Source organism: Schistocerca nitens, chromosome 7 (genome assembly GCF_023898315.1).
Source record: "Schistocerca nitens isolate TAMUIC-IGC-003100 chromosome 7, iqSchNite1.1, whole genome shotgun sequence".
Lineage (NCBI taxonomy): Eukaryota > Metazoa > Arthropoda > Insecta > Orthoptera > Acrididae > Schistocerca > Schistocerca nitens.
This window is the reverse complement of record NC_064620.1, coordinates 105,205,238-105,232,486: the sequence shown is the minus strand read 5'-3', so window position 1 is coordinate 105,232,486 and position 27,249 is coordinate 105,205,238. Positions and strand designations below refer to the sequence as shown.

General features: G+C 41.2%; 2 protein-coding genes across 3 annotated transcripts in view; one reads left to right on the top strand and one right to left on the bottom strand.

Annotated features, from left to right (window-relative positions):
• Positions 1-528: 528 nt before the first annotated feature.
• Positions 529-2,183, bottom strand: LOC126195024 (gem-associated protein 6-like). Of its 2 annotated transcripts, none has more exons than XM_049933459.1 (3): positions 2,086-2,183; positions 1,771-1,888; positions 529-1,696 (listed from the first exon to the last, which is right to left on the bottom strand). In XM_049933459.1, exons 1-3 carry the CDS (start codon positions 2,144-2,146, stop codon positions 1,339-1,341), a joined length of 537 nt encoding a protein of 178 aa, XP_049789416.1. In that variant the 5' UTR covers positions 2,147-2,183; the 3' UTR covers positions 529-1,338. The 2 variants fall into 2 exon arrangements, with proteins under 2 accessions (XP_049789416.1, XP_049789417.1); XM_049933460.1 differs by having other exon boundaries at positions 2,110-2,158.
• A 91-nt stretch (positions 2,184-2,274) lies between these two features.
• LOC126195023 (transmembrane protein 62-like) overlaps positions 2,275-27,249 on the top strand; it is an 87,876-nt gene continuing 62,901 nt past the window's right edge. Inside the window, exons 1-5 of the mRNA XM_049933458.1 lie at positions 2,275-2,570; positions 2,654-2,765; positions 2,842-2,979; positions 10,665-10,879; positions 11,213-11,451. Of these exons, the coding sequence (XP_049789415.1) occupies positions 2,346-2,570; positions 2,654-2,765; positions 2,842-2,979; positions 10,665-10,879; positions 11,213-11,451 (929 nt within the window). The 5' untranslated portion in view covers positions 2,275-2,345. The remainder of the gene's footprint in view (positions 2,571-2,653; positions 2,766-2,841; positions 2,980-10,664; positions 10,880-11,212; positions 11,452-27,249) is intronic.

Sequence of the window (27,249 nt, the reverse complement as noted above, 5' to 3'; positions counted from 1 at the left end):
TTTGATTGCTTGTCCCTAAAGATGTCTCCTGCAAACAGGGCTAAAATATCCATATGTACGGAAGCGAAACATGGATGATAAACAGAATAGACAGAAAAGAATAGCAGCTTTTGAAATGTAGTGCTACAAAAGAACACTGAAGATTAGACGAGTAGATTGCATACGAACAAAGAGGTTCTGAAAAGAATGACAAGAAGAGAAATTTGTGGCACAACTTAACTAAAAGAAGGCATCGGTTGATAGGATACATTCCAAGACACCGAGGGATTGTCAAGTTAGTATTGGAGGGAAGTGTGGGTGTAAAAATCATAGAGACTAAGAGATGAATATAGTAATCAGATTCAGAAGGATGTAGGTTGTAGTAGTTTTTCACAGATGAAGAGCCTTGCAAAAGATACAGTAGCATGAAAAGCTGCATCAAACTAGTCTTTGGACTGAAGACGACAATAACAACAAAAAATAGTTTTTACATTGACCACACCACACAGGCTGGAAGTTTGAATAGAAGTAAGCACTGGCTGTGAAGGCTTTTACTGTATTAATTCTTTATTATTATTAATCAAGTCAGTCAAACTGCTACAAACACACGTGAGATGTAAAGTATACTCTTAGCAGTCGCACACCAATCTATCTGATAAGATATAGGGTAAAACAAAGCCATTTGCTACAAAACAGCAGCTTCTATTTCACCACACAGAACATTTGCTCTACAAAAGAAAATTACGTGTATCACAACAGCATAACCAAATCTGATACATTTTGAACAACCAACAGTTTATTCTTTTTACCTTGAAAGTTAGTCAACAATCAAGGAAAAAGGAGGTACAGTTATTAAATTATCGTCAACCCACAAGGACACACAAGTAGTAAGAGGAAACACAAAATAAATATTTAATAGTTCAATATCTATAGTAACAAGAAGCTCTACTGCAAATTAACTTCACAAGTCGACTGCCACAATGTTGCCAGCAGACCTTACACTAGGTGCAGTGGCTTGCCAATGAAACATTCATCACTATGCATATGTCAATCAACATGTTAACCTCGCACAATCCAAATTGTGTGTATTCACTATGAGTATTAACCAAAGAGTAATTGCCAACAAGTTACAATGGCTGAGCATCTTCAGACTTTTCTAGTAGCATGCGTACAGTAATATCAAGAACCACACTGGGGCTACAAGTAATGCATCCCAGTGAAGTTACTTCAAAACTTGAGACATTAGAACATTGAATAAACACATATTTTAAAATCTCTTTCACAATCTACAGTAAAAATAATTTAATGACAACGTCTCATCTTTTACACCTGTTTCGCCGTTCATACCAAAAAGAGCGTTCATGTTCCCAGATCGTAATTATCTGGCATCGATAACATCAGTTTCTGTATGCGGTCCAATATAATTTCATTACTGCTTAGACAGTTATCCACTCCATACGGTGGGTGTATTTCTACAACACTCCCAATTCGTAAAATCTGGCCGTCTTCTTCTACTGGTGTCCTGTTCTTTTGTAACCAACCCGCCAATCTTCCCTTACGTCGCTCGATTTCATCTGATGGCATTTCTTCATCCTTCTTTAAGAACACGTCAACTGGTGCTTCCTCACAACTTTTTTTAATTTGCAAAGACTTCACAGCATGTCCCATTATGATATCCATACTCAGTTTGTCTTCATTTTTATTTACGAGAACAACGCTGAAGGAAATAAAATTGAGATTACTTTCAACATAGATAATAATTACAACGAAAAGTAACTGGAGTTATCATACCTCTCAGAAACAGGATCAATGGTATATAGTGTTCCTTTATGTACGTCGCCTTCTGTGGTTTCCACTTCCACATATTTGTGGACGTAAGACCGAAACTGAATCGGATTGTTTACGAATACTGCATGAGAAAAATCACACTTGTTTTCACCCATAATCGCGCCAACTCATTAAATGCTACAAACACTCAGGTTAACCAACATGTGTAACCGTGTAAGGCTTCAGAAGTATTGAAGTCGTGGTTGTGAGATTTGTACTGATAATTTTAAATAATGACACAAGCACTGACAGATTAATCACTAACATAATAGCACACACCTAGACACAATATCATATCACTACCACGAAATTCAAGATATCTTAAGCCAAAGCCAAGCATAATTTCATAGAAGCTACCTACGATAATGAAACAAAACAACTACTAGCAGGATGACAACATTAAGACTGCGGACATGCTCGGTATCATTCGTATACACTATACAGGTGTTGGTCAACCTGATGGTGACGGAGATTGTTTCAGTTTCTATGTATACTGTTGTAAATAAAACATAGAATACGTAGGAAACTCACAAGGAAACATGCCCGTCTTACGGAAAGCTTTAGTGGCAGTTGTAATGGTCCTAATATTTTCTATATTCCTTTCTAATCTTGTTAGTGTCATAACTGTAGATATTGACCAAGTTCTCGAAAACAACAAATTCTCATTCAAGTCCAGGCGGCTGAAAGACAAGGAAAGAGGTGGCACGGATACTGACACTGTTATAATAGGGAACTCGTCCGAAAATTTGATGTGGTTTTTGCAGGTCTGTATTAGGAACGTTAATATGGGAAAGCAATTTACTTTTTTAATTTTAACTGAGAAGGTCAATGACTTGAACGATTACAGGTGTCAGACATACACATTAGTATTTTCCACGATGAGACGCGGGTCACGGAATTTAAAGAGTTTTGTGACATTACAGTTGATGCCATTAGGCCATCAGTTGTATTGGCATCAGGTTTGTATAGTTAATGGCGACATGCAGTTGGGACTTCGCTTCGTATCTAGACTTTTACGAATGATTTTTGTTGAAGGTGATCTAACAGATGCCAAATCGGAAGACAACATGGGATCACGCCAGTATGTAAAGGAATGGATGGTATACAAAAATGTTTTAGATGAAACTAAAATAAACGAAAAGACGGTGTGGTTAGATATCAGAGGCAATCATGGTTGGTTTATAGATTTCTATATCATTTGACTCTTAGTTCCAGATGCCTAAATAGCGTATCTACTCGTATTGAATTCCTTGCCTATCTGTGTTTGCTGCATGCTGCTTCTCAGCACAAAGAACTTAACCAGTTTTAATAAGCAGTTATCTGGCTTATGATGTTCTTTCAGTCTTGGTGCACGTTTGTTTTTGTGACCACCACTTTGCATTTGGTGTAGTAGTCATCAGAGAGTCAGTATATAGTGTCACATTTTAGAGTTGTTTTTTTAGGTTTTTTCTCATGGTATGAGAACAGTTCCTAACAAAATGGTATGGTTTAACACTTATTTTTCCATTGCTAGACTCTGAACTGTAGTTCACTGTTTACCTTACACACTTCTTTTCTTGTCTTAATAGTGAGGTGGTATTCTGACACTGGTTGATGTTCGATTTGTCAGAAATTGCTCCATGTAGTTCATAAAGGCTAAGCTGCTATTTAATTCCATTGAAAATGACTAGTTATTAATATCATCTGTATAGGTTACAAATAAGAAGATAAAAATGAAATTTGTGTATTTAAATGTATGTAAGAAGCCAATTGTAATTAAGTAAAACTTAAGAATAGGGTAGGTGCTGTTATTTACATGTTAGATTGGTTTGTTGGATCCAAGACATTGTGTTGACAGCTGATCTTAAGCAGGCCTAGCTAATGAGAATACAGCAGGCAGGCTAAACATTTAATAGAGATAAACCAAAACCAATCATTTGTAGAATAACCTATCAGATACTTCACAGTATCCATGGAATTTGAGAAAGAATGAGTTTTGTTCTTTACGTACAACACTTTAATCTAAAACCACTAAGCAATCCTCTAGAGGAAATAGAATATACTGCACTAATTAATTTAGCTATTCGCACAGATTATTGTGGGACTACTTGAATATTTGGTTCTCGAATGTGTCTTATCTGGCTGCTTGCTGGACCTGTGCCCTCAGTGTCCCACGTATCCTAAGCAGTACTTCTTGGGGAACAGATTGCACCACCCTACTCTGATTGTACTGATCCCTTGGCCGTTGGAAACTGGACTATGCGTGTTTCATTTATGCATCTGTGTGTCTGTCCTCCTTATGCCATCTAAATACAATCCACCACCGTGGCATTCGTTTCGCAACTGGTGTGTTTTACAGTAGCGCAGTTGAGAGTCTATGCAGAAGCTGCTGAACTACTGTTGTCATACTGGTGTGATGTTCTCCTCAGTGTATACTCATGCCGTTTGTCTGCCATACCTGGCCACCCATCCTATGCCTCCGTCTTCAATGATTCCTTGGACCGCCAGTATGGCCAGCGTCCCTCTTCTCTGCTACCTCCAGGAGTTGCCTTCAGCTCTTGTTCCGGCAGCTTAACTTCACACTACCTGCCACTTTACCAATGAGTGTGAACCTTTCACCATCTTGGCTTCATGCGTCAGTGGCCCATGTTCACCTTGGACTTCATTCACCTCCTAAGGAAACTACTCTCGATCTTCGCACAGAACTTAGCAATAGCACGTTTGTGTACACTGATGATTCTCAGACTGACCGTGGCGTCGGGTGTTTCATTGGCACCGATGATTTTCGGTATTGGCTTCCAGAACACTGCTCAGTATTTACAGCAGAGCTCTTCACCTTCTATAAGGCCATCCAGTACATCCAGCGACACAGGCTTTTCAAATGTGTCATCTGCTCTGATTCTCTTAGTGCCCTTCAGAGTCTCTGTGTGCTGTACACCATCCATCCCTTAGAGCAACAGGTCCAAGAAAACTTCCACTAGCTCACTCTTGAGAGAGCCACTGTAATGTTTATACGACAAGAAACGAGGATATACACGGTGAGCACTAAGTCTTGCCCTGATATAACAATTTATTATGGAATAACCGTTTGACATAATAATTTACATTTGATGCCATTACGTAGTGTTTATTACATAGTGTTACTAGTTTTTTAAAGAACACTTATGTTAGTAAACCTCAACGTGTGCTCCCTTGGTAGCTCAGAGAATGTCGAGGCGGTATTCCAGTTCCTGCCAGGTGTTTCATAACGTGTGTTCTGTCACAGTATCCACAGCAGCTTGTATCCTAGCCTTCAGTTTGTTGATGTCATCAACTGGTGTGGTGAAGACTCTGTCCTTGATATAGCCCCAGAAAAAGAGTCAAGGGACGTAATGTCTGGAGAGGGGAGTAATGTCCAGATCGGTGGATTGGAAGGAATGGTCCAACACCCTGGCCACCCCGCTCTCCAGACATTATGCCCCTTGACTTTTTTTTCTGGGGCTGTATCAAGCACAGAGTCTTCATCACACTAGTTGCTGATGTCGACAAACTGAAGGCTAGGATACAAGCTGCTGTGGGTACTGTGACAGAACCCATGTTACAAAACACCTGGCAGGAACTGGAATAACGCCTCGACTTTCTCTGAGCTACCAAGGCAGCACATGTTGAGGTTTACTAACATAAGAGGTCTTAAAAAACTAATAACACTAACCCATGTAACAACATCAAATGTAAATTATTATGTCAAACGGTTATTCTGTTATAAATTTTTATAATCAGGGCAAGATTTCGTGCTCACCCTGTATATTGAGAGCAGTGGAGTTCCTATTGTGCTTCTTTTACACACACTCAGTGATACTTTTATTTCTGTTCCAACATTTGCCATCCTATATAACATACTTGGTTCTATTACTCAATCGTTCATCAAGCCTATCGTATCTGTCAAGATACTCTGTATGATTGTGTCTTGGTTAGTTGTGAGCAATGTGGTGCAGTATTTAATGCAGTCTCAAATGAGTCCTGTACTTGCAATTTTCATCATCTTCCGGGACAAAGTCATCACCTGTTCCATTAGCATAAGGATGACCATATACATAAAGTGTGTCATCAATCTAGATATGTGTAGCCACAGTTCTGTGCGGAGGGATATGAAGTTCTGCATCCATCGGAACATACAATGCCACACACAGACACTGCCTCTTCTGCAGGCATTATCATCCTGACTAATGGATGATGATTGGTACTGGCTTCTTCTCAAATCAAAGCATACCTGTCATCACTTTATAAGATAAAATCTCACTTCAGTTGGTATGTAGTTCAGCATGCTCCTGAACTGAGCAGATGAAACTTCACATGTGGCTTACCACCTTACATACATACTATTGGCAAACCTTTTGCAAAAGGCAAGTTCAGAGAGAAGACATAAAAACTGTAATGTCTGCCATGATACAATATTTCTGCCAGTGAAGCCAAAGCTTTATGTGGCAACTGGACTAAAAAAAATTGTAGGTTGCTGGGGCACACTGTGAGGAATAGAAAAACAGTTAATTTGGTAATAGAGGGAAATGTGGGGGACAAAAACTGTAAAAGAAGACCAATGCTTCACGGCACTAAACTGGTTCTACTGGATTTGTTTGCAGTAGTTACGTACAGATGTAGAAGCTTGCGCAGGATAGACTAGTATGGAGAACTGCACTATATGTGTCTTCAGACTGAGGATGAATGTTTAAACATTTGGCCAATGCAGTCTGATCACTCTCTTATTTGCAGTGCACTACCATCACACACCATCCAGAAAATTCAATCCAAATCAAGTCAAACTGCCTTCCCTCACTCTGCATGATCTTCCAAATTGCAGATATCTGCCATGTATAGAGAACACAAATGTATCACAGTAGCACTGATTTTCATGTGATAGGTTTCTGCAGCTCTATCACAATAAAACCTATTGCCAAACGTTTTCCTAAGCTCTTTCAGTTTTTGTGATTTTTCCGTAATTTATGGAAACCATATTATTACTTATTGCTTAAACTCACATCTGCTTGCGTAGTTACATTTCCACTTTGGTTTCAAGTATGTGTGTTATTATTCAGTTAGCTTTCTTGCCCTCTGTCTTAATGCTCATCATTTATGTCTGTAGCATCTATATAGTGTTCTTTGTATTCTTTCTGCACAAGCAAGCCCAAATTGCCTAAAACTGAGACAGTACTCACTGTGTGTACAGAAACTTGGATGGAGTGGAATAGCATGTCTGGTCCAATTGGATTTTTTTGTACGTCCAAAATCCACATTGCCAAGCCACACAAATCCATCTGAGTTTCCCTACACACAGTGAATTAAGGTCTGCTAGATCGCTAGTGTGTTCAGTTGTTAAATTACTTTCTCCTAAAGTAACAGTACAGCTACCTGCCTATTAATAACGACAACATTTTATATACCTGGCATTTCAAAAAGATTCATTAGTTTTCCTAAGAGTATGTATTGCACAAGAATGAAAATAGAAACTTGATGTGGATTTTAACTTATGCACAGAACTACAGAGTTTCTACTTATAAAGGAACCTTCCAGTTTTGTGAAGGTACATCTTTTAAATGCATGCACATATAATCTTTGGAATACTTTTTTCATTTAGGATCAATGTTTTGATTTATCTTCCACAAACACTCAATGAGCATAACAGTCATCCAGATTGTGTAGTAAAACTTGTCCCTTACTTGTACAAGCGTGAAGTTACTGCATTCACTGCTGTTGTTATGTTCCATTGCAGTCCACCCAAGATTGTCAGAAGGGGAGGCACATACGCGAATTCTTAAAAGAAAAACTTTACCATCTTATCAGACGGTCTTAGAGGCCTATGTTGGAGTAAGAGGTCTTTAGGCCTCTTATAGCTGATCCAGCACTGAAGGACTTAATTGTTAAGATGTGTTTGCATGCAGGTATCAGTGCGATGGTACATAATCGTGTTGAAAAATGAAATTTTTGGCATCATCTTGCCATTGTGGAAGAAGCCAGATCGACAACTTTACTGGGTACGCTATTCATGTAACTGTTTCTTCTCCACAAAAGAAAAGGCCATAAATATTTTCTCAGAAAATGGCTCTAAACACATGAAGCTATGGAAAGTCTCTCTCGTGCTCAACTATGGTATATGGGTGTTGCGTTCCCCATAGTCTGAGTTTAGTTTGTGGCAGTTCACTTTCCACTTTAATGAAACATAGCAATATCAGTGAACACCAAAAATGAAAGGCAATTGTTATGTTCTATCTCCACACCCAGAATGTATGTGCAAAACTGCACTTATTTTTATCACCATCATGAAGGACTTGTAGCCGTTGAATCTTGTATGGTTGGAAATAAAAACATTGCCTGAAAACACACCAGATAGACATGTGAGGGATGTCTCTCTCTCGGCTGGCAGGATGACTAAAACTTCATTGAATGTGCTCTGTTTCTTGAACAAGCATATTTGGGAAACCTGTAAAATTCCTCGTATAAAAGCAACCAGTATCTATAAACTACTGTTGCTGTTATCAAATACTTTCATCTCAGGAGGAAAAATCGCAGCACACAGTTGTAACTGAATTGCACTCGTTGACATGGAGAATGCAACTCTCATTTTCTTGTGCTGTTGTCATTGTCCCACTTCAGTGCACATTGGGCTAAGAGATAGTGATCCAGCTGCACCATATAGATCTCTAATGGCAGTAAATGGAAGGCAACTTAACAACTGCTGCTGATGTAAGCTTTTAGTTGTGGTCGTAAGTTAAAATTTACTCCAAATTTCTATCCTTGTTAATGTAAAGTATGTAGTCTTACGAAACTGGATGAATTTTTTGAAACACACTTTATTATGGGTGATATTTTACTTTTATTCTTGTTTTCAGAGATTGACCCATTCGATGATCATCTGGTGAGCATAGTCAACACCCATTCCTTCTTGTACAGGTGGTCAACAACATTCAAATAACCTCAAGTGTAAACAAATCAAGTGTCAGAAAAATAGCCAGAGGAATAAAACAACCTATCTCCATCCCCACATCATATGTGGATAAACAAAAATTACTACATGATTCTGTGGGCAAACAGCTTTAGTGACACAAACTCTTAACTTAAGCAATGCACAGTTACTGAGCATAGCATTACTGCTCTGTCAACTATAAATGAGAAAACAGTTGTGGCAGCAATTAACATTTCTGTCAGTTCAGTTAACAACAATAATGATTGAAAGGAATAATTGTGAGAAGCAAGAACATTTTATATACATTGTTTATGATTTCTTGCAAACCTTTTTTAATATTTAAATAATTTAAAGTTTTATTGCAGGTTTTTCGATATATGCCTATATTTATATGGTGTTGTAAGCAACACAGAATCAATTGGCAGATGTCAGGAATTATCTGATAAAAAAACTGAGGTGAAATACCTGTAGGGAATTTCAGTTCATCATAGGTACATCCATGTGTAATCTACCAAAATGTGGCAGTCTGTCTCTCAAGTAGGGTAATGGCTTGTCTTGTATTTGTATCATTTGCCCTGATGATTAGGGGTGGCAGTTTGGAGCAATGTAATGTACTTATTCTCATCAATTTGTAAATACTTTCGCCAATCAGCAGGTGTGAGTAAGAGTTCTTGAACCAAGTTGAAGTGACTCAGCTTCCTTCTAGCCGAAAGCGACATTTTCTGTATTTTCCTTTTCAGTTTTCTTTAGACAAATTAACTGATTCCTCCTCAGTCGTAATCTTAGCCATTTATTGAGAAGATTTCACCGTCACAAAATCACTGTGAACCAGCAGCGTGGCTCAGTGTAGCCCATTTGCGAGTGTTGTCTAATTTGGAATCAGAATAAATTCACTGTTCCTGTATATTGGTGTTTAGTTTCATGCCCCACTGGCTTATGTCTTTCTCTCATTCAGAGAAACTTCTTATTTTTAACCATTCTTTTTGCTATCGTCATATACACTGGCTTCTTCATATTTGTTTTTAATTCGTGGGGAAGTAGTGTAGTTTTAGTGAACTATTCATGCCCAAATGCAATTTACTAATGTTTCGCCAACTAAATGATGATGGATGTCCGTTTTGTGTACATTTTCATATCTTGATTTTGGCTCACTAGAAGTATAATGAAATTGCAAAATAGTTCACACCATGAATTATTACTACTATTTTTAAGCGTATGTATTGTATAAAGGTCTGCCTCATACTTGATTAGTCAGTGTGATTTACAACCATACAGAGGACCCAGGTTTGATTCCTGGTAATGCCAGGCATTTTTCCTTGATGGGAGGACTGGATCAGGGTCTACTCAGCTTTGTGATCCTGATTGAGGAGCTGCTTGAATGAGAACTAGTGGCTCCGAGGTCTAGAAAGCCAACATTTGCTGAGAAATCCCCCCCTTGCCCCTCCCACCTCCCCCCTCCCCCAATATTGCACCAAAATTACTTCACTTGTAAATTATAGATTGCAGCAATCAGTTGTCCTTTTTAAATTTTATTGTACAGATCTAGATTTCAGCTAGCCTCTAGCCGAAATCTAGATCAGCACAATAAAATTTAAAAAGGATGACTTTTCGCTGCAATCTATAATGTACAAGTCAAGTGCAACAGCTTTCTGAAAGAATGGAAGGTAACCTGAAAATGACTTCATATGACAGAGGATGACAAAGTGTCTGGTCAACGTTGTGCAGTCCTGTGAGCTTGATGGTGGAATGCTTTTGTTTCTTATTTTATTTATTTGTTTTAATGAAGATATCTTGGCCTAATTTCAGAGCACTTAACATATTTGCCACATTTCACTTAAGAATGTTACATACATCAACTACGTCTGTTACTTAATTAGTCACCTCAGTATAGTTCTTTCAGAGCTATGAGTTTCATATTCCAAATAATATACATCTGTTACAGATAATTTTAATGTCCCAGGCATACAGTCAGCTAGAAATTATTATCGGAACTATTCAGTACAAGGACCAGCACACCCAAAGTCTTACTTATACCGACTGAGGCACAATGGAGACACATATTCATTTATTGCAATGGATGCATGCCTCGATCCTGGTCCCCGACGTCCTTTCAACTTCATCGGTGTGCTGTCTGCCGAGGAGATATCACATGTTAAGGTTAGCTTTGGTTTTTTTGTAAAATTGCATTTTAAACATATAACTGTTTCATTTTGGATCAGAACCATTTTTCATTCTTCATTTCAAGTATTGTGAGTAAAAGATCTTTCAGAACAGCTATCTGAAAAACTCATGTGTTTATGGAAACATTAATGACATATAAAATTAACTGGGGTGCTACATCTGTATTGAACTAATATCATATGTACTGCATGTTTGTTATTAATAGTCGGAAAAGAATTTTAAGTGGTAGATTGGCATTACATTTTTAATTTCACGAAACTTTCTGATCATATCTTTACATATTTCTCATTTCACATCCCACTGCAACAGGGATTGGCAGAGGAAGCATCCGCTACTAGTGATGCGGTGATATGGTTTGGTCATTATCCAACATCCTGCATTTTAGCCCCATCGCCAGGTGCGCGAGCATTGATTGGTGGACCACCTCAATCTGTGGCGTACCTCTGTGGTCATTTCCATATGTTGGGAGGTGTTGTTCCAAATATGTACACAATACAAAATGATGGCTTTCTAGAACTTGAACTTGCTGACTGGAAAGATAATCGCATGTAGGTATCCCAAAGTACTGAGAAATATTGTGTGCAGAGTCATTTGTACAATATTTGTAGTACCTCTCGTACTACTTAAACTATAATATTTGTTCATAGTTCATTAAGTGTAAAGAATTTAGTGAAATACATTGTTTCTATAGTGTGGCACTCACCTCCATGCTGGTATACATTTGTTTATGTTAGCACAAGAGTTGGCTTATAACAAGCAACAGCAATCCAAAAATCATATGATAAAATATTAAATACAAGTGCAGAAAAGAAACTTGTTTGTGAATTCTGTTTGTTTCACTTATCCTTGTTTTTAACTTTCAAGCATATGAACAATGTCTGCAAGAATTTTGTTGCTCATAAACAAATGGTCTTACCTGCCACGTCAAAACCTAGTTTGATATTTTTTAAGATAGTAAATTTTGCATACAGAATTTTAGAGGTACATATGACATGGGAGTTACTCATAGAAACAGGTAAATATATTTTCACACATTTTATGCTTGAGAAACTATCTTACATGCAGCCTTGAATTTTCATGCTATGCAACTCCAAGCTACTACATTATACTGGCGTTGTAGCTTAACTGAGGTGAGGGATTGTGTTGGGTTGAGTGGGGAGAAAGGTGTCACGGAGAGAGGAAAGGGTGGCTGGCAACATGAAGGGAGACACAGCAAGCAGATGGAATAGGAATATGGCATCAGTAAGCCAACCCTGGAGCAGCTGAGGAGTTGGATGTATCACACTGTGTACAGTGGAGTGGAGGAGTGGATTGTAAGGATGATTTAGAAACAGGGAGGGAGCGTGAGATAGATAGAGAGAGAGAGAGAGAGAGAGAGAGAGAGAGAGAGAGAGAGAGAGAGAGACTGCAGAGAGGAGGGTGAGAATGTAGAGAAGTGACGTTTGGGGTGTGGGGAAGGGTGAGGGTGGAGGGGCTGGTCAAGGGCTGAGAGAGATTTACACCAGGAGAATTGCACCTCGCGACACATCTGTCAGCCCCACAGTCTTACAGGACTCAACTCCAATCTGAGCTAGACCTTGTCTCACACTGTCCTCCACCTCTGTCCATATGCCCTCCCCCCTCCCCCCCCCTCCACACACACACACTACCACCACCAGTCTACTCATTGTCCACTCACATCTTCCTCTCCATGTTCGCCCTCTTCCCCCGTTCTGTCTCCTTCCTAATTCACTTAATTGTGAGTTACATGCAGCTCCGCCTGCTCAGTGCAAGAGCGAGCTTATCTCTACCACATTCCCATCGTATCTACTTGCCAGATATGCAGTGAGTGTTTCCATATCATGATATCATGAACTATTGAAACAAGAGTGTAAAAACAATAAACTCAAAATACTCAATGCAAATATGTGTCAAATTTTTATTAGTAGAGTGGAAAAGTGTCTGCTAACCTAGGTCCAGGTGGAAGGAAACACAGATTTTGGAAGGACAAGTGAATAACTGTAAGCTATGTTTTGTTCATGTAAAGAGAGTTATTTCAAAAATTCTGCACAATGTTAAATTATGATTCAATTTTTTTTTTTAATTTCTCAAAATGACTTTACAGGTCTTCAGTGTAATCTCCAATGTTCTCATTAATAGCGTCTCATCATTTCAGCATGTCTTGTATTCCCGTTAGGATGCATCTTCATTGATATCTTTTATTGTGTTGGTCACTGCATCAGAAGCCTCTTTAGTGGTTTGATAAATTTCCCTTGGAGTGGTTTCTTGAGTTTGGAAACAAATCAAAGTCTAGTTGGGCCATTTCAGGACTGTAGGATGGATGGGGAAGGTTTTCTCATCCATAATTCTGCGAAACTGTGCATATTTCCTAAGCAACATACAATTGTGTGTGGTAATGAAGAATCAGCACTCCAACTGGAAAGTGTAGGACCTTCTTGTGGTGCAAAACATTTCACAGAAAATCCACATAGTATTATTCCGTTACAGTGGTGCCCTGGGACACTTTATCTGTTGCTATCACTCTATTCTCATTGTACACCACTGTTATCACCATCTTGTCTTTCACTGATGGTGATGGCATTTTTTGTGCTGTAGAGAATCAGAATGTTTTCAATTCTTGCTCAAAGTCTCACATCCAGTTTTCATCCCTGGCAACTGTCCGATTTAACAACTGATCTTCCTCTGTCTTATAGCATTGAAGCAATTGTGTGATTCTTGTGCAATTTGCTTTTTGCTCTTCACTCAGATGATAAGGAAGCCATTTTGCAGTGACTTTTCTTTTCTGTAGTTTCTCAGTTAAGATTCTGAACATCAAACACACATTTGCTTCATTTGTAATTTCTTCACTTTTTTGGCGATCTCCTTGCAAAACATGGTCAGTAATGATGAGGAATGAAATAAATAGGAAGGCAGGTAAGTTAAGACGAAATGGCTGCATGAAAAAAGTGAAGAAATCGAAAAAGAAATGATTGTCGGTAGGACTGACTCAGCATACAGGAAAGTCAAAACAACCTTTGGTGACATTAAAAGCAAGGGTGATAACATTAAGAGTCCAATGGGAATTCCACTGTTAAATGCAAACAAAAGAGTGGATAGGTGGAAAGAATACATTGAATGCCTCTATGAGGGGGAAGATTTGTTTGATGTGATAGAAGAAGAAAAGAAGTTGATTTAGAAGAGATGGGGGGCCCGGTATTAGAATCAGAATTTAAAAGAGCTTTGGAGGACTTAAGATCAAATAAGACAGAAGGGATAGATAACATTCCATCAGAATTTCTAAAATCGTTGAGGGAAGTGGCAACAAAACTACTATTCACTTTGGTGTGGAGATTGCATGAGTCTGATGACATACCATCTGACTTTCGGAAAAACATCATCCACACAATGCCGATGATGGCAAGAGCTGACAAATGCAATATCACACAATCAGTTTAACAGCTCATGCATCCAAGTTACTGACAAAAATAATATACAGAAGAATGGAATTGAGGATACGCTAGGTGATGATCAGTTTGGCTTGAGGAAAGGTAAAGTCACGAGAGAGGCAATTCTGACGTTGCAGTTAATAATGGAAGCAAGATTAAAGAAAAATCAAGACATGTTCATAGGATTTGTCAACCTGGAAAAAGTGTTCGACAATGTAAAATGGTGCAAGATGTTCGAAATTCTGAGAAAAACAGGGGTAAGCTATAGGGAGAGACGGGTCATGTACAATATGTACAACAGCCAAGAGGGAATAATAAGAGTGGATGACCAAGAGCAAAGTGCTCATATTAAAAAGGGTGTAAGACAAGCATGTAGTCTTTCACCCTTACTGTTCAATCTGTGCATCAAGGAAGCAATGATGAAAATAAAAGAAAGGTTCAAGAGTGTAATTAAAATTGAAGGTGAAGAGATATCAATGATATGATTCGCTGATGACATTGCTATCCTGAGTGAAAGCGAAGAAAAATCACACGATCTGCTGAACGGAATGAACAGTCTAATGAGAACAGAGTATGGATTGATAGTAAATCGAAGAAAGACGAAGGTAATGAGAAGTAGTAGAAACGAGAACAGCAAGAAACTTAATATTAGGATCTATGGTCACGAAGTAGATGAAGTTAAGGAATTCTGCTACCTAGACAGTAAAATAACAAGAAGTGACGGACAGAGCAAGGAGGACATCATAAGCAGCCTAGCAATGACAAGAAGGGCATTCCTGGCCAAGAGAAGTCTACTAATATCAAATATCGACCTTAATTTGAGAAAGAAATTTCTGAAAATGTACATCTGGAGTACAGCATTGTATGGTAGTGAAACATGGACTGTGGGAAAACCAGAACAGAAGAGAATTGAAGCATTTGAGATGTGGTGCTACAGACGAATGTTGAAAATTAGGTGGACTGATAAGGTAAGGAATGAGGAGATTCTGTGCAGAATCGGAGAGGAAAGGAATATGTGGATAATACTGATAAGGAGAAGGGACAGGATGATAGGTCATCTATTAAGACATAAGGGAATGACTTCCATGGTACTAGAGGGAGTTGTAGAAGGCAAAAACTGTAGAGGAAGACAGAGATTGGAATACATCCAGCAAATAATAGAGGATGTAAGTTGCAAGTGCTTCTCTGAGATGAAGAGGTTAGCACAGGAGAGGAATTCGTGGCAGGCCACATCAAACCAGTCAGAAGACTGATTGCACTCCCCCCCTCCCCCCCCCCCCAAAAAAAAAAAATGTGGAAGCAGTTATTGGCCACCCAATCCATGGTTTGTCTTCAGTACTTGAGTGGCCTTTGCATTTATGGGAAGTCCACTATAACACTATACTTTGATCCAGTACACTATTCCTGCACACTTCACCTAGAGCGTTGTGAGTTTTGGTTGGTGTTATCCCTTCAAATTTCAGTTTTGATATAAGACTGCTGGTCACTAGCTAAGATTTGACTTGAGTCATTTCTTCCCTCCATTTCAAATTAGAACATCTCACTCAAAACAAGAATTATTACTAAATGTACATGGTGGTAGCTGAAAATGTGGCTCACAACTTACGTTTTTCACATGGGTATCATTCAATAGTTCCACAGTTACAAACGCTCTTGCACTTTGTGCAGAAGTTTTGGAGTGGCCTTTGTATATCAAGAAAAGTGAAGTACCACATTTAAAAGCAAAGTAGTGTTTTATTGCAAATGATATTGTGGCTGCCATTGGCTGTCAATTTATTTGTTTATAAAAGCCAGTATTCTAATTTTGGATGTGTGGCCATTATCAAGTGGAATACTGCAAAATTGTGCTTTAGCACACGTCAAAACTAAAATAATGTCTGACTTATGTGCATATGGGCATGTGTACAACTCGGACATTTTTTAGGCTTTGACATGTGCTAAAGCACAGTTTTACAGTATTCCACAATAATATCCACACAGCTGAAATAAAAATAGTGGCTTTTTACATAAATAAATTTACTGTCAGAGGATGACCATGATGTCATCCACAAAATTTTATGTGGCTGTGAACCCCAGTTGTGCGAATTTAATCAATACTGCATTACACCAGAAAAAAATCCACTGAAGATCCCTTTAATATACAAGAAGAAGTAAGTCTGGAACATAAATAAATACTGAATTGCAGTCAGAAAATGTTGTTTGTATTTATGAAATGAATATTTATATACTTACTGCAAAAAATTACCTCTCCTAAAAACTAGTTGATTATATCACGTTTTGTGCAGTATCAGATGCTTCACTTCCTGGTTTCTTGTTTGAAAACCACTTCTGTTTTTAAATTTGCAGTTGGCCACATTCTTATGACATCTGTTATAGTAATCAAAACTAATGAACTTCTCATTTCATTTTCTGGTCTTCTGACTCACTAATTTCCTGTGGCATGCACAACTTGCTGGCTATATATTACTTTGCCTAATGTATTATAGAACCAAGTGTATGTCCACAAATTATGCATAAAAATAGTACACAACAATTTATATCAGATTATATATTAGTACTCATATGTAATCCATATCACTAAAGAATACAAACACGGTAATTTTCTTAATGAAATTTGTTGTAAATAAATATTTCTCTTTTTCAACCACCATCCATTTCACAAATTCAACACAAGGAGTAAGAGAAAATTTGCATAAAACTTAAAAGTACTTACATTAACCTCAAAATGTGCCACAATTCAAAAACAGAATTTATTGGATTATTAGACACACTGAAGAAGTAATTAGCAGAAAAATGGAAAGACAGCTTCAACAGCACAATGGGTGAAAACAAAATACATTTGAACTTTACCAGCAATACATAAAAACCCTGTTAAGTAAGAAAGATGAGCTTCTTATATCACAAAAGCAAAAAGAAAAATGTAGAGGTATTCTTACAGATTAGCTATGCATAACAATATATCATTCAGAAGGCACAGAAATTAAACAGATGCATCTTCATTGATACAAGTTATTGTCCCATTACTGTAGACATAATATAAGGGAGGCTGTATTTACAGAAAATGTGGAATGATGTCTCAGGGCAGAGCCCTTAATGTAAATTGCATGAACTGCTCTTTGAGTGCAGTACTTTGGTACAGATTTAAAAATATACAGTATTATGATCTGGCTGCATACAGATGCCACAACAGGAAATATTTTAAACTTAATTTAGCAATTAGGTAGAGTATAATACTGACTCAGTTACACTATTGAAGGAGACTTTACTCATCAGTCAGTGGGAATAGTTTACCTTGGATTCACAATTCTGAATCTCTGCCAGTGGATGTTTCAATAGAGGAAGATGAACAGGCATGGGTAGAACAGCGGAGTAGTTCAGGAACCTGCCATGTAGGGCACATGTTGTGTCATATGGGTAGACCTGCTGATGTCAGTGTTTACTTGCAAGTTGCAGTAAGCGGAGCAGTCCGGTGGTCCTGCAGAGTTAGGCCGTCGCAGACCTAGCCTGGTGCTCGTGCTGAGAGTTGTCATGTGTTCATTCACTGGCCACCCATGCCAGCCAGGTGCTGAGTTATTGTCATGTACATATCCCCGTGCATATAGGCACTCTACTTCCCATAGTTAAATTCATACTGTGAGTTGGTTCCATTCACAGGGTTCTGTTCCCCAGTTATCACCTAGTCACCAGCGCACCAGTTGTGTCAAGTTGCAGCATTGTCGTGCTTTCTGCAGATACTAAAGTGGCGATAAAGGACAATCTTACGTATGTGATGCCCCTGTTCCCTGCCCCCCCCCCCCCCCCCCCAATAGAGTTCACGATAGCCAACCTTTGACCTGGCATTTCTGCAATGCTGACAGGTACAGTTGTGCCTACAGAAGAAGCAGCAGCAGATGCAGGCTACAATTACCCAGAATGTAGACTTGCTTCACGCCCTTGCCCCATGGGGAGGGGGGAGGTGGTCGGTGGTCGGTGGCCCAGCTTTCTGCCTCCGAGGCCATTTGCCGGCTTCGGAGAATCTACGGAAACGTGGGAGAATTATCTTGCTGAACTGTCAAGTAAGCCGTATCGTCTATCCAGCTGATAGGGCCATGTTGTTGTTCACCAGTATAGATTTATTTGAATTTGTCCAAAATTTGAAGCCTTGCACTTAGCCAGAGAAGATTTCCTTTGATGAGCTTTGTCAGTTGCTTATGCTGTATTTCAGCCATTGAACCTATGTGGTATCAGACGGTTACAGCTTAAGTAGCACCAAAAGTGCTCTGGGCAGTCGTATGCAGTGTGGATTACATGTTTACAAGGTCTCTGGTACAAGTGTCGTATTGAACATTCCAAATGTGCTACCGCTTATGCAGGCTCATTAATTCAGGATGTGATTGTCAGGTTAGCTCCTAATCGTGAGCTTCAGAGTAAGACATTGACCTTGTGTGACATTCCTTTAGCTCACATTTCCCAAATTGCGCAATCACGTGTGATTATGGCAGTGGCGAGGGACATCCTTTCTGATAATTGGCAGGTGGATGAATGAGGTGAGTGTGGTAAACAGCCATCAGTGCCCAGAGGGATACCCAAGGTGCCTCGCCTCCTTCCGAGTCACCCTGTATTGCTACCATTGATGATGCTTTTGCAGAGGTATTGTGGTATGGCCTGTCCTCATCCATAGTGAGCTTGGTGAGTTCATGCCACTCACAATGTAGTTAGGCCAGTGGTGTTTTCTGGGTCCTCGACATCATTTGCCCATCATTCGTTGGGCAAACCAGCAATCCTGCCCTCATTGTCATTTGTAATTAAGTTTGCTGTGACTGCCAGCACATGGAGACCATGTATGTGGTATGCTGATGGATAGACCATTTTGCAACTGTTTGTGACAGTCAGTGGGCCGTGAGTCAGTCCTTGGATGCCTCAGTGTTCTCACTAGACTCTGGGACTGCTTCTGACACGCCGTGCATGTTGCCCTACCGTATTTTTCTGACATTGATTGTGGATGGGTGGCTGGTCAAGTTTCAAATAGATCTAGGAGCCTCAGTGAACCTCATTAATTTGGATATGGACAGGACCTTGAGGTATCTGGAGTTGCAATGGTCATTCTGTCAGGTTAAGTCTTACAGTAAAAAGTGCATTCTCTTGCAAGGGCGATTTTCCATCTCTATGTGTTACAAAAATGTGGAGAAACAACTTGGTCAATTCACCATTGGTACAAAATTTCTTTGCAGTCAGTGTATTTTCTGTTTTCAGATTGTAATTGGAGTGCATTTAATGTCTCAGTCCGCTTCCTTTTCATGATTTAGAATCTTTACTGCAGTCCTATAGCCTGCTGTGTGAGAATACCTTAGGCCAGGCTGAAAATTTTGAGACAAATGTTTTTCTTAAGCTGTCGGCAGTTGCAAAATTTTGCCCCCCCCCCCCCCCCTCCCCCCATTCTCTTCACCATACATGACAAGGGTAAAGGTTGAGTTGCAGTGGTGACAGGAACAGTGTGTCATTTCTTCTATCTCGTTGAGTGAGTGGGCCACTCCTTTGGTGGTAATTGAATTGCCAGATGGTGCTGTGCACTTTTGCAGTCATTTAAAACAGATGGTCAGTGCACAATGTGTCATGGATTCGTAGCCATTTGGTGGCAGGTGGCAGGCTTGGTTGATGGCGAAGTTGTCTAGAGGGGGAGGTACCAGTATTTTTCCTGCATTGGCTTTGGCGAGGCATACCTGCAGTTGCTGATGGATGCAGTTTCTTGGACTGGTCATCAACATTCCCCTTTGGGCTTTCCCAGTTCAGTTGCTTGCCTTTTGGAATTTCACCTGTGCTGGGAATGTACCAGTGATATTTGGAGCATTTGATTCAGGTCATTCCCTGTTGCATCAGTTATCTTGATGTCATCTGGGTCACAGGCCACATTCGGGAGTAGCATCTACAGAGCCTGCAGTCAATTTTACAATGCCTCCTGAAGAATGGCCTTCATTGCAAGCTGTTTTGCTTCCTGAAGGTGCAATTTTTGGGCCATCTGCTTAGTAAAGATGGTCTTGTCCCCACAGAACAACTGCATTGTCAACATACCAGCTCACAAGTACCTGAAGGAACTCCAGTCTTTTTCAGATAAGATTACGTATTACGCTCAGTTTGTTCTCCAGGCTGCACGTCTGCCAGGCTCTTTATCAGCTTCACCAGAATGACATTAATTTTGTCAAGTGTGAAGGTGCCAATGGGCTTTGCAGTTTCTCAAGCAGTTTGTGCTCTGCTACCTGTCTGGCTTTTTTTACACCGTATAATCCTATGAACATGGCCCATAATACATCCCACTATGGCACATTTGCCATCCTGTCCCTGCAGAAACAAGACAGCACCAAACATCCCATTGCTTATGCTTCAAAGATGCTTTCTACTGCCCAATGAAATAACTCACAGGGGTCAAGAAGGCCATGTCTTCCTGTTGTGGGAGGAGGTTCCTCCTTATCACAGACCAAAAGCCATTGGTTTCCTTATTTGGCCCTTACTCAAACTGAAATTAGCACTGCCCACCACTTGCAGTGGTTGACTTTCTATCTCAGTAAGAATTATTGTGACATTTGTTACTGATCCACTACCCAGCATGCCAGTGCTGATGCACTTTTGCTATTACCGGTGGGGCCCAATCTGGAGTTTGATTGGTAAGAGGCCCTCGTGTTCGCATTGGATGACACCTTGCAGCAAACCCTGTCAGGTTTTCTGTTGATAACACAAGAACTTGTGAATGTCACAGCTGCTGACCCGCTTTTCCAGAAAATTGTTTCAGCTGTGCAGATGGGTTGACTGAAGTGTATCTTGCCAGCTTGGCATATGTTTTTTCTCCTCTGTGCTTGGCTTATCATTGTCGTGGTGGTTCTCATGCTTGCCGCAAAAGAGCAGTGCTGTTGAGTACTTGTCCCCCTGGTATTATGTTCTCACATTTTCCAGTTGCTGCATGCGTTGCACTGGGTATGACTTGAATGAAGACATTGGTGCAACACCACATCAGCTCACTGGTGATCAATCGCGACATCAAACATCTGGTACAGGCTTCCAGGGCTTGTGCTCAGAATCGGGCCGCTCTGCCACGCTGGTTCTCTCATTGCCAGTCCTGGAGCACACTTTGGACAGCGTGCATGTCAATGTGGTTTATGCGCTGTCAAATTTCCCATGTGCGGCCAAGCTGTTGTTCATATCATTGACGGCCACCATTCATTTGTGGCCAGTTATTTTTGCCATTGAGGGATCCCCGAGGATTCTCGTGTCTGTCTATGGTAGATAGTTTGTATCACATGAGTTTGAAGACTTTTGTTATTACAGTGGTATTCAGCATCTGACTACCACCCTGTTTCACCCTGCTTCTAACTTGGAGAGCGAACACTTTGTGCGTACTTTAAAGACCTGGATGAAGAAGTCCAAGTCTGCCTCTTCTGGCAATGATACAGTGTCAAGTTTTCTCGTTATTAACAGGGTGGGGTGACACAGCTCAATGGGTGCAGTCCAGTGGTATGTTTGCATGGATGCCAGCCACAGTTTCTCCTGGATTTATTGCCTCCAGGGTCACATGCCACAGATCACTGTAGCCTACCATGTTTCCCTCCCAGGGCTGCCGTTGAGCCCATGCCTTTGGTGGGCAGCTGGGGTGGCTATCTGGTGTTGTGGTGGGCCACATAGATGACAGTTTCTGTGGACCACAAAGGTCGGCAGTTTTTTGTGGTGGATGTCGGTGGGGAGTAGCTGACTCATCATGCCAATCAGTTGTGCCCGTACACAGTTGGAACGTTGCCATTACGGCCTTCCACTCAATTGGGCAGCAGGATTGATTGTGACACTGTTCAAAGAGCTGGCTCTCACTTGCAGCAGTGTGCGTACTTCTCTGGCTGGCCTTGGGGAGGGGGGGGGGGGGGCAGTTATAAATACAGCTATTGACTCCTGACCATGTGAAAGAGAGGCAATTCCCACATTACTCCCTGCCATTGAATTCACGCGCTAATACAGAGGCTTGTTGAAGGGTTGGCCATTGTCCTGGGTACTCATTGTCTCACAGGAGGAGGTGGGAGAACAGTAGCTGCTACTGGGATGTGGTGTTGGCTGATCATTGACTGCAATGGTCAGTGCCCAGAACTTGGCACCCAGCCTACAGCACTGGGCACTGGCTTTGATTTTGCCATTTTACAGGAACAAATTATGTTTACCAGGAAGAGAGAGCTTTCTTTGAAACAGATGTTTATCTTTAATGGAGACTTAAAGATGAACTACAAGCAGTGTTGCAAAATATTTCACAGTGTCATCAAAAAGATAGTAACCCTGTATTAAATGCAAAAATGTGAAGTTCCAAGAATAAAGCAAAGGCAATTTAGAGAATTATAAATACAGACACACCTGTATATGTGTGAATGGATATGTGTGTGTGTGCGAGTGTATACCCGTCCCTTTTTCCCCCTAAGGTAAGCCTTTCCGCTCCCGGGATTGGAATGACTCCTTACCCTCTCCCTTAAAACCCACATCCTTTCGTCTTTCCCTCTCCTTCCCTCTTTCCTGATGAGGCAACAGTTTGTTGCGAAAGCTTGAATTTTGTGTGTATGTTTGTGTTTGTTTGTGTGTCTATCGACCTGCCAGCGCTTTCGTTCGGTAAGTCACATCATCTTTGTTTTTTTTATATATATATATATAAAAACAAAGATGATCTTACTTACCAAACGAAAGCGCTGGCACGTCGATAGACACACAAACATACACATAAAATTCAAGCTTTCGCAACAAACTGTTGCCTCATCAGGAAAGAGGGAAGGAGAGGGAAAGACGAAAGGATGTGGGTTTTAACGGAGAGGGTAAGGAGTCATTCCAATCCCGGGAGCGGAAAGACTTACCTTAGGGGGAAAAAAGGACGGGTATACACTCGCACACACACACACATATCCATCCACACATATACACACACAAGCAGACATCTCACAAGCAGATGTATTTAAAGACCAAGTGAAACTACTGGCAAAAACAGAAAGAGAAAATAAGACGACAGAAAGGATTTCGAAATGCAACAGTGACAATAACAAACGTAATTGTTGGGTTCAAATTATTGATATCAATATAATAGAGGGAAACATTCCACGTGGGAAAAAAATATCTAAAAACAAAGATGATGTGACTTACCAAACAAAAGCACTGGCACGTCGATAGACACACAAACAAACACAAACATACACACAAAATTCAAGCTTTCGCAACAAACAGTTGCCTCATCAGGAAAGAGGGAAGGAGAGGGAAAGACGAAAAGATGTGGGTTTTAACGGAGAGGGTAAGGAGTCTTTCCAATCCCAGGAGCGGAAAGACTTACCTTAGGGGGAAAAAAGGACAGGTATACACTCGCACACACACACATATCCATCCACACATATACACACACAAGCAGACATCTCACAAGCAGACATATTTAAAGACCAAGTGAAACTACTGGCAAAAACAGAAAGAGAAAATAAGATGACAGAAAGGATTTCGAAATGCAACAGTGACAATAACAAACGTAATTGTTGGGTTCAAATTACTGATATCAATATAATAGAGGGAAACATTCCACGTGGGAAAAAAAATCTAAAAACAAAGATGATGTGACTTACCAAACGAAAGCGCTGGCACGTCGATAGACACACAAACAAACACAAACATACACACAAAATTCAAGCTTTCGCAACAAACTGTTGCCTCATCAGGAAAGAGGGAAGGAGAGGGAAAGATGAAAGGATGTGGGTTTTAACGGAGAGGGTAAGGAGTCATTCCAATCCCGGGAGCGGAAAGACTTACCTTGGGGGAAAAAAGGACAGGTATACACTCGCGCACACACACACATATCCATCCGCACATACACAGACACGAGCAGACATTTGTAAAGGCAAAGAGTTCGGGCAGAGATGTCAGTCGAGGCGGAAGTACAGAGGCAAAGATGTTGAAAGACAGTTGAGGTATGAGCGGCGGCAACTTGAAATTAGCGGAGGTTGAGGCCTGGCGGATAACGAGAGGAGAGGATATACTGAAGGGCAAGTTCCCATCTCCGGAGTTCTGACAGGTTGGTGTTAGTGGGAAGTATCCAGATAACCCGGACGGTGTAACACTGTGCCAAGATGTGCTGGCCGTGCACCAAGGCATGTTTAGCCACAGGGTGATCCTCATTACCAACAAACACTGTCTGCCTGTGTCCATTCTTGCGAATGGACAGTTTGTTGCTGGTCATTCCCACATAGAAAGCTTCACAGTGTAGGCAGGTCATCTGGTAAATCACGTGGGTGCTTTCACACGTGGCTCTGCCTTTGATCTTGTACACCTTCCGGGTTACAGGACTGGAGTAGGTGGTGGTGGGAGGGTGCATGGGACAGGTTTTACAGCGGGGGCGGTTACAAGGGTAGGAGCCAGAGGGTAGGGAAAGTGGTTTGGGGATTTCATAGGGATGAACTAACAGGTTACGAAGGTTAGGTAGACGGCGGAAAGACACTCTTGGTGGAGTGGGGAGGATTTCATGAAGAATGGATCTCATTTCAGGGCAGGATTTGAGGAAGTCATATCCCTGCTGGAGAGCCACATTCAGAGTCTGATCCAGTCCCGGAAAGTATCCTGTCACACGTGGGGCACTTTTGTGGTTCTTCTGTGGGAGGTTCTGGGTTTGAGGGGATGAGGAAGTGGCTCTGGTTATTTGCTTGTGTACCAGGTCGGGAGGGTAGTTGCGGGATGTGAAAGCTGTTTTCAGGTTGTTGGTGTAATGGTTCAGGGATTCAGGACTGGAGCAGATTCGTTTGCCACGAAGACCTAGGCTGTAGGGAAGGGACCGTTTGATGTGGAATGGGTGGCAGCTGTCATAATGGAGGTACTGTTGCTTGTTGGTGTGTTTGATGTGGACGGACATGTGAAGCTGGCCATTGGCCAGATGGAGGTCAACGTCAAGGAAAGTGGCATGGAATTTGGAGTAGGACTAGGTGAATCTGATGGTACCAAAGGAGTTGAGGTTGGAGAGGAAATTCTGGAGTTCTTCTTCACTGTGAGTCCAGATCATGAAGATGTCATCAATAAATCTGTACCAAACTTTGGGTTTGCAGGCCTGGGTAACCAAGAAGGCTTCCTCTAAGCGACCCATGAATAGGTTGGCGTACGAGGGGGCCATCCTGGTACCCATGGCTGTTCCCTTTAATTGTTGGTATGTCTGGCCTTCAAAAGTGAAGAAGTTGTGGGTCAGGATGAAGCTGGCTAAGGTAATGAGGAAAGAGGTTTTAGGTAGGGTGGCAGGTGATCGGCGTGAAAGGAAATGCTCCATCGCAGCGAGGCCCTGGACGTGCGGATTATTTGTGTATAAGGAAGTGGCATCAATGGTTACAAGGATGGTTTCCGGGGGTAACAGATTGGGTAAGGATTCCAGGTGTTCGAGAAAGTGGTTGTGTTGGGTTGAAAGTGTTGATCTACGTAGGCAGAGATACGCTCTGTGGGGGCTTGGTAACCAGCTACAATGGGGCGGCAGGGATGGTTGGGTTTATGAATTTTGGGAAGAAGGTAGAAGGTAGGGGTGCTGGGTGTCGGTGGGGTCAGGAGGTTGATGGAGTCAGGTGAAAGGTTTTGTAGGGGGCCTAAGGTTCTGAGGATTCCTTGAAGTTCCGCCTGGACATAAGGAATGGGATTACCTTGGTAAACTTGTATGTGGTGTTGTCTGAAAGCTGACGCAGTCCCTCAGCCTCATACTCCCGACAATCAAGTACCACGGTCGTGGAACCCTTGTCCGCCGGAAGAATGACGATGGATCGGTCAGCCTTCAGATCACGGATAGCTTGGGCTTCAGCAGTGGTGATGTTGGGAGTATGATTAAGGTTTTTTGAGAAGGGTTGAGAGGCAAGGCTGGAAGTCAGAAATTCCTGGAAGGTTTGGAGAGGGTGATTTTGAGGAAGAGGAGGTGGGTCCCGCTGTGACGGAGGACGGAACTGTTCCAGGCAGGGTTCAATTTGGATAGTGTCTTGGGGAGTTGGATCATTAGGAGTAGGACTAGGATCATTTTTCTTCGTGGCAAAGTGATACTTCCAGCAGAGAGTACAAGTGTAGGACAGTAAATCTTTGACGAGGGCTGTTTGGTTGAATCTGGGAGTGGGGCTGAAGGTGAGGCCTTTGGATAGGACAGAGGTTCCGGTTGGGAGAGAGGTTTGGAGGAAAGGTTAACTACTGAACTAAGGTGTTGTGGTTCCAGATTGCGTTGATTGGAATTTTGAGGTTTTGGAGGGAGTGGAGCTGGAAGTGGGAGATTGAGTAGATGGGAGAGACTGGGTTTGTGTGCAATGAGAGGAGGTTGAGGTTTGCTGGAAAGGTTGTGAAGCGTGAGTGAGTTGCCTTTCCGGAGGTGGGAAACCAGGAGATTGGATAGTTTTTTGAGGTGGAGGGTGGCATGCTGTTCTAATTTGCGGTTGGCCTGTAGGAGGATGCTCTGAACAGCCGGTGTGGATGTGGGAGAGGAAAGATTGAGGACTTTTATTAAGGATAGGAGTTGACGGGTGTGTTCGTTTGGCTGAGTTGATGTGTAGGTGAAGGATTAGGTGGGTGAGGGCAATGGATTGTTCAGTTTGGAACTGGCATAGGGACTGATGGAAAGAAGGGTTGCAGCCAGAGATGGGAACTTTAAGTGTGAGGCCTTTGGGGGTAATGCCAAATGTCAGACAAGCCTGAGAAAATAACTCTTTGTCTTTAAATATGTCTGCTTGTGTCTGTATATGTGTGGATGGATATGTGTGGGTGTGCGAGTGTATACCTGTCCTTTTTTCTCCCTAAGGTAAGTCTTTCCGCTCCCGGGATTGGAATGACTCCTTACCCTCTCCCTTAAAACCCACATCATTTCGTCTTTCCCTCTCCTTCGCTCTTTCCTGTTGAGGCAACAGTTTGTTGCGAAAGCCTGAATTTTGTGTGTATGTTTGTGTTTGTTTGTGT

Excerpts from the sequence above, each read along its gene's own strand:
- LOC126195024 (XM_049933459.1), bottom strand. The coding sequence starts at position 2,146 with ATGCTTGGCTTTGGCTTAAGATATCTTGAATTTCGTGGTAGTGATATG. Across the intron at positions 1,889-2,085 it reads TGATATGATATTGTGTCTAG|TATTCGTAAACAATCCGATT; the intron begins GTGTGTGCTATT and ends TTTCTCATGCAG. Across the intron at positions 1,697-1,770 it reads ATTGATCCTGTTTCTGAGAG|CGTTGTTCTCGTAAATAAAA; the intron begins GTATGATAACTC and ends TATTTCCTTCAG.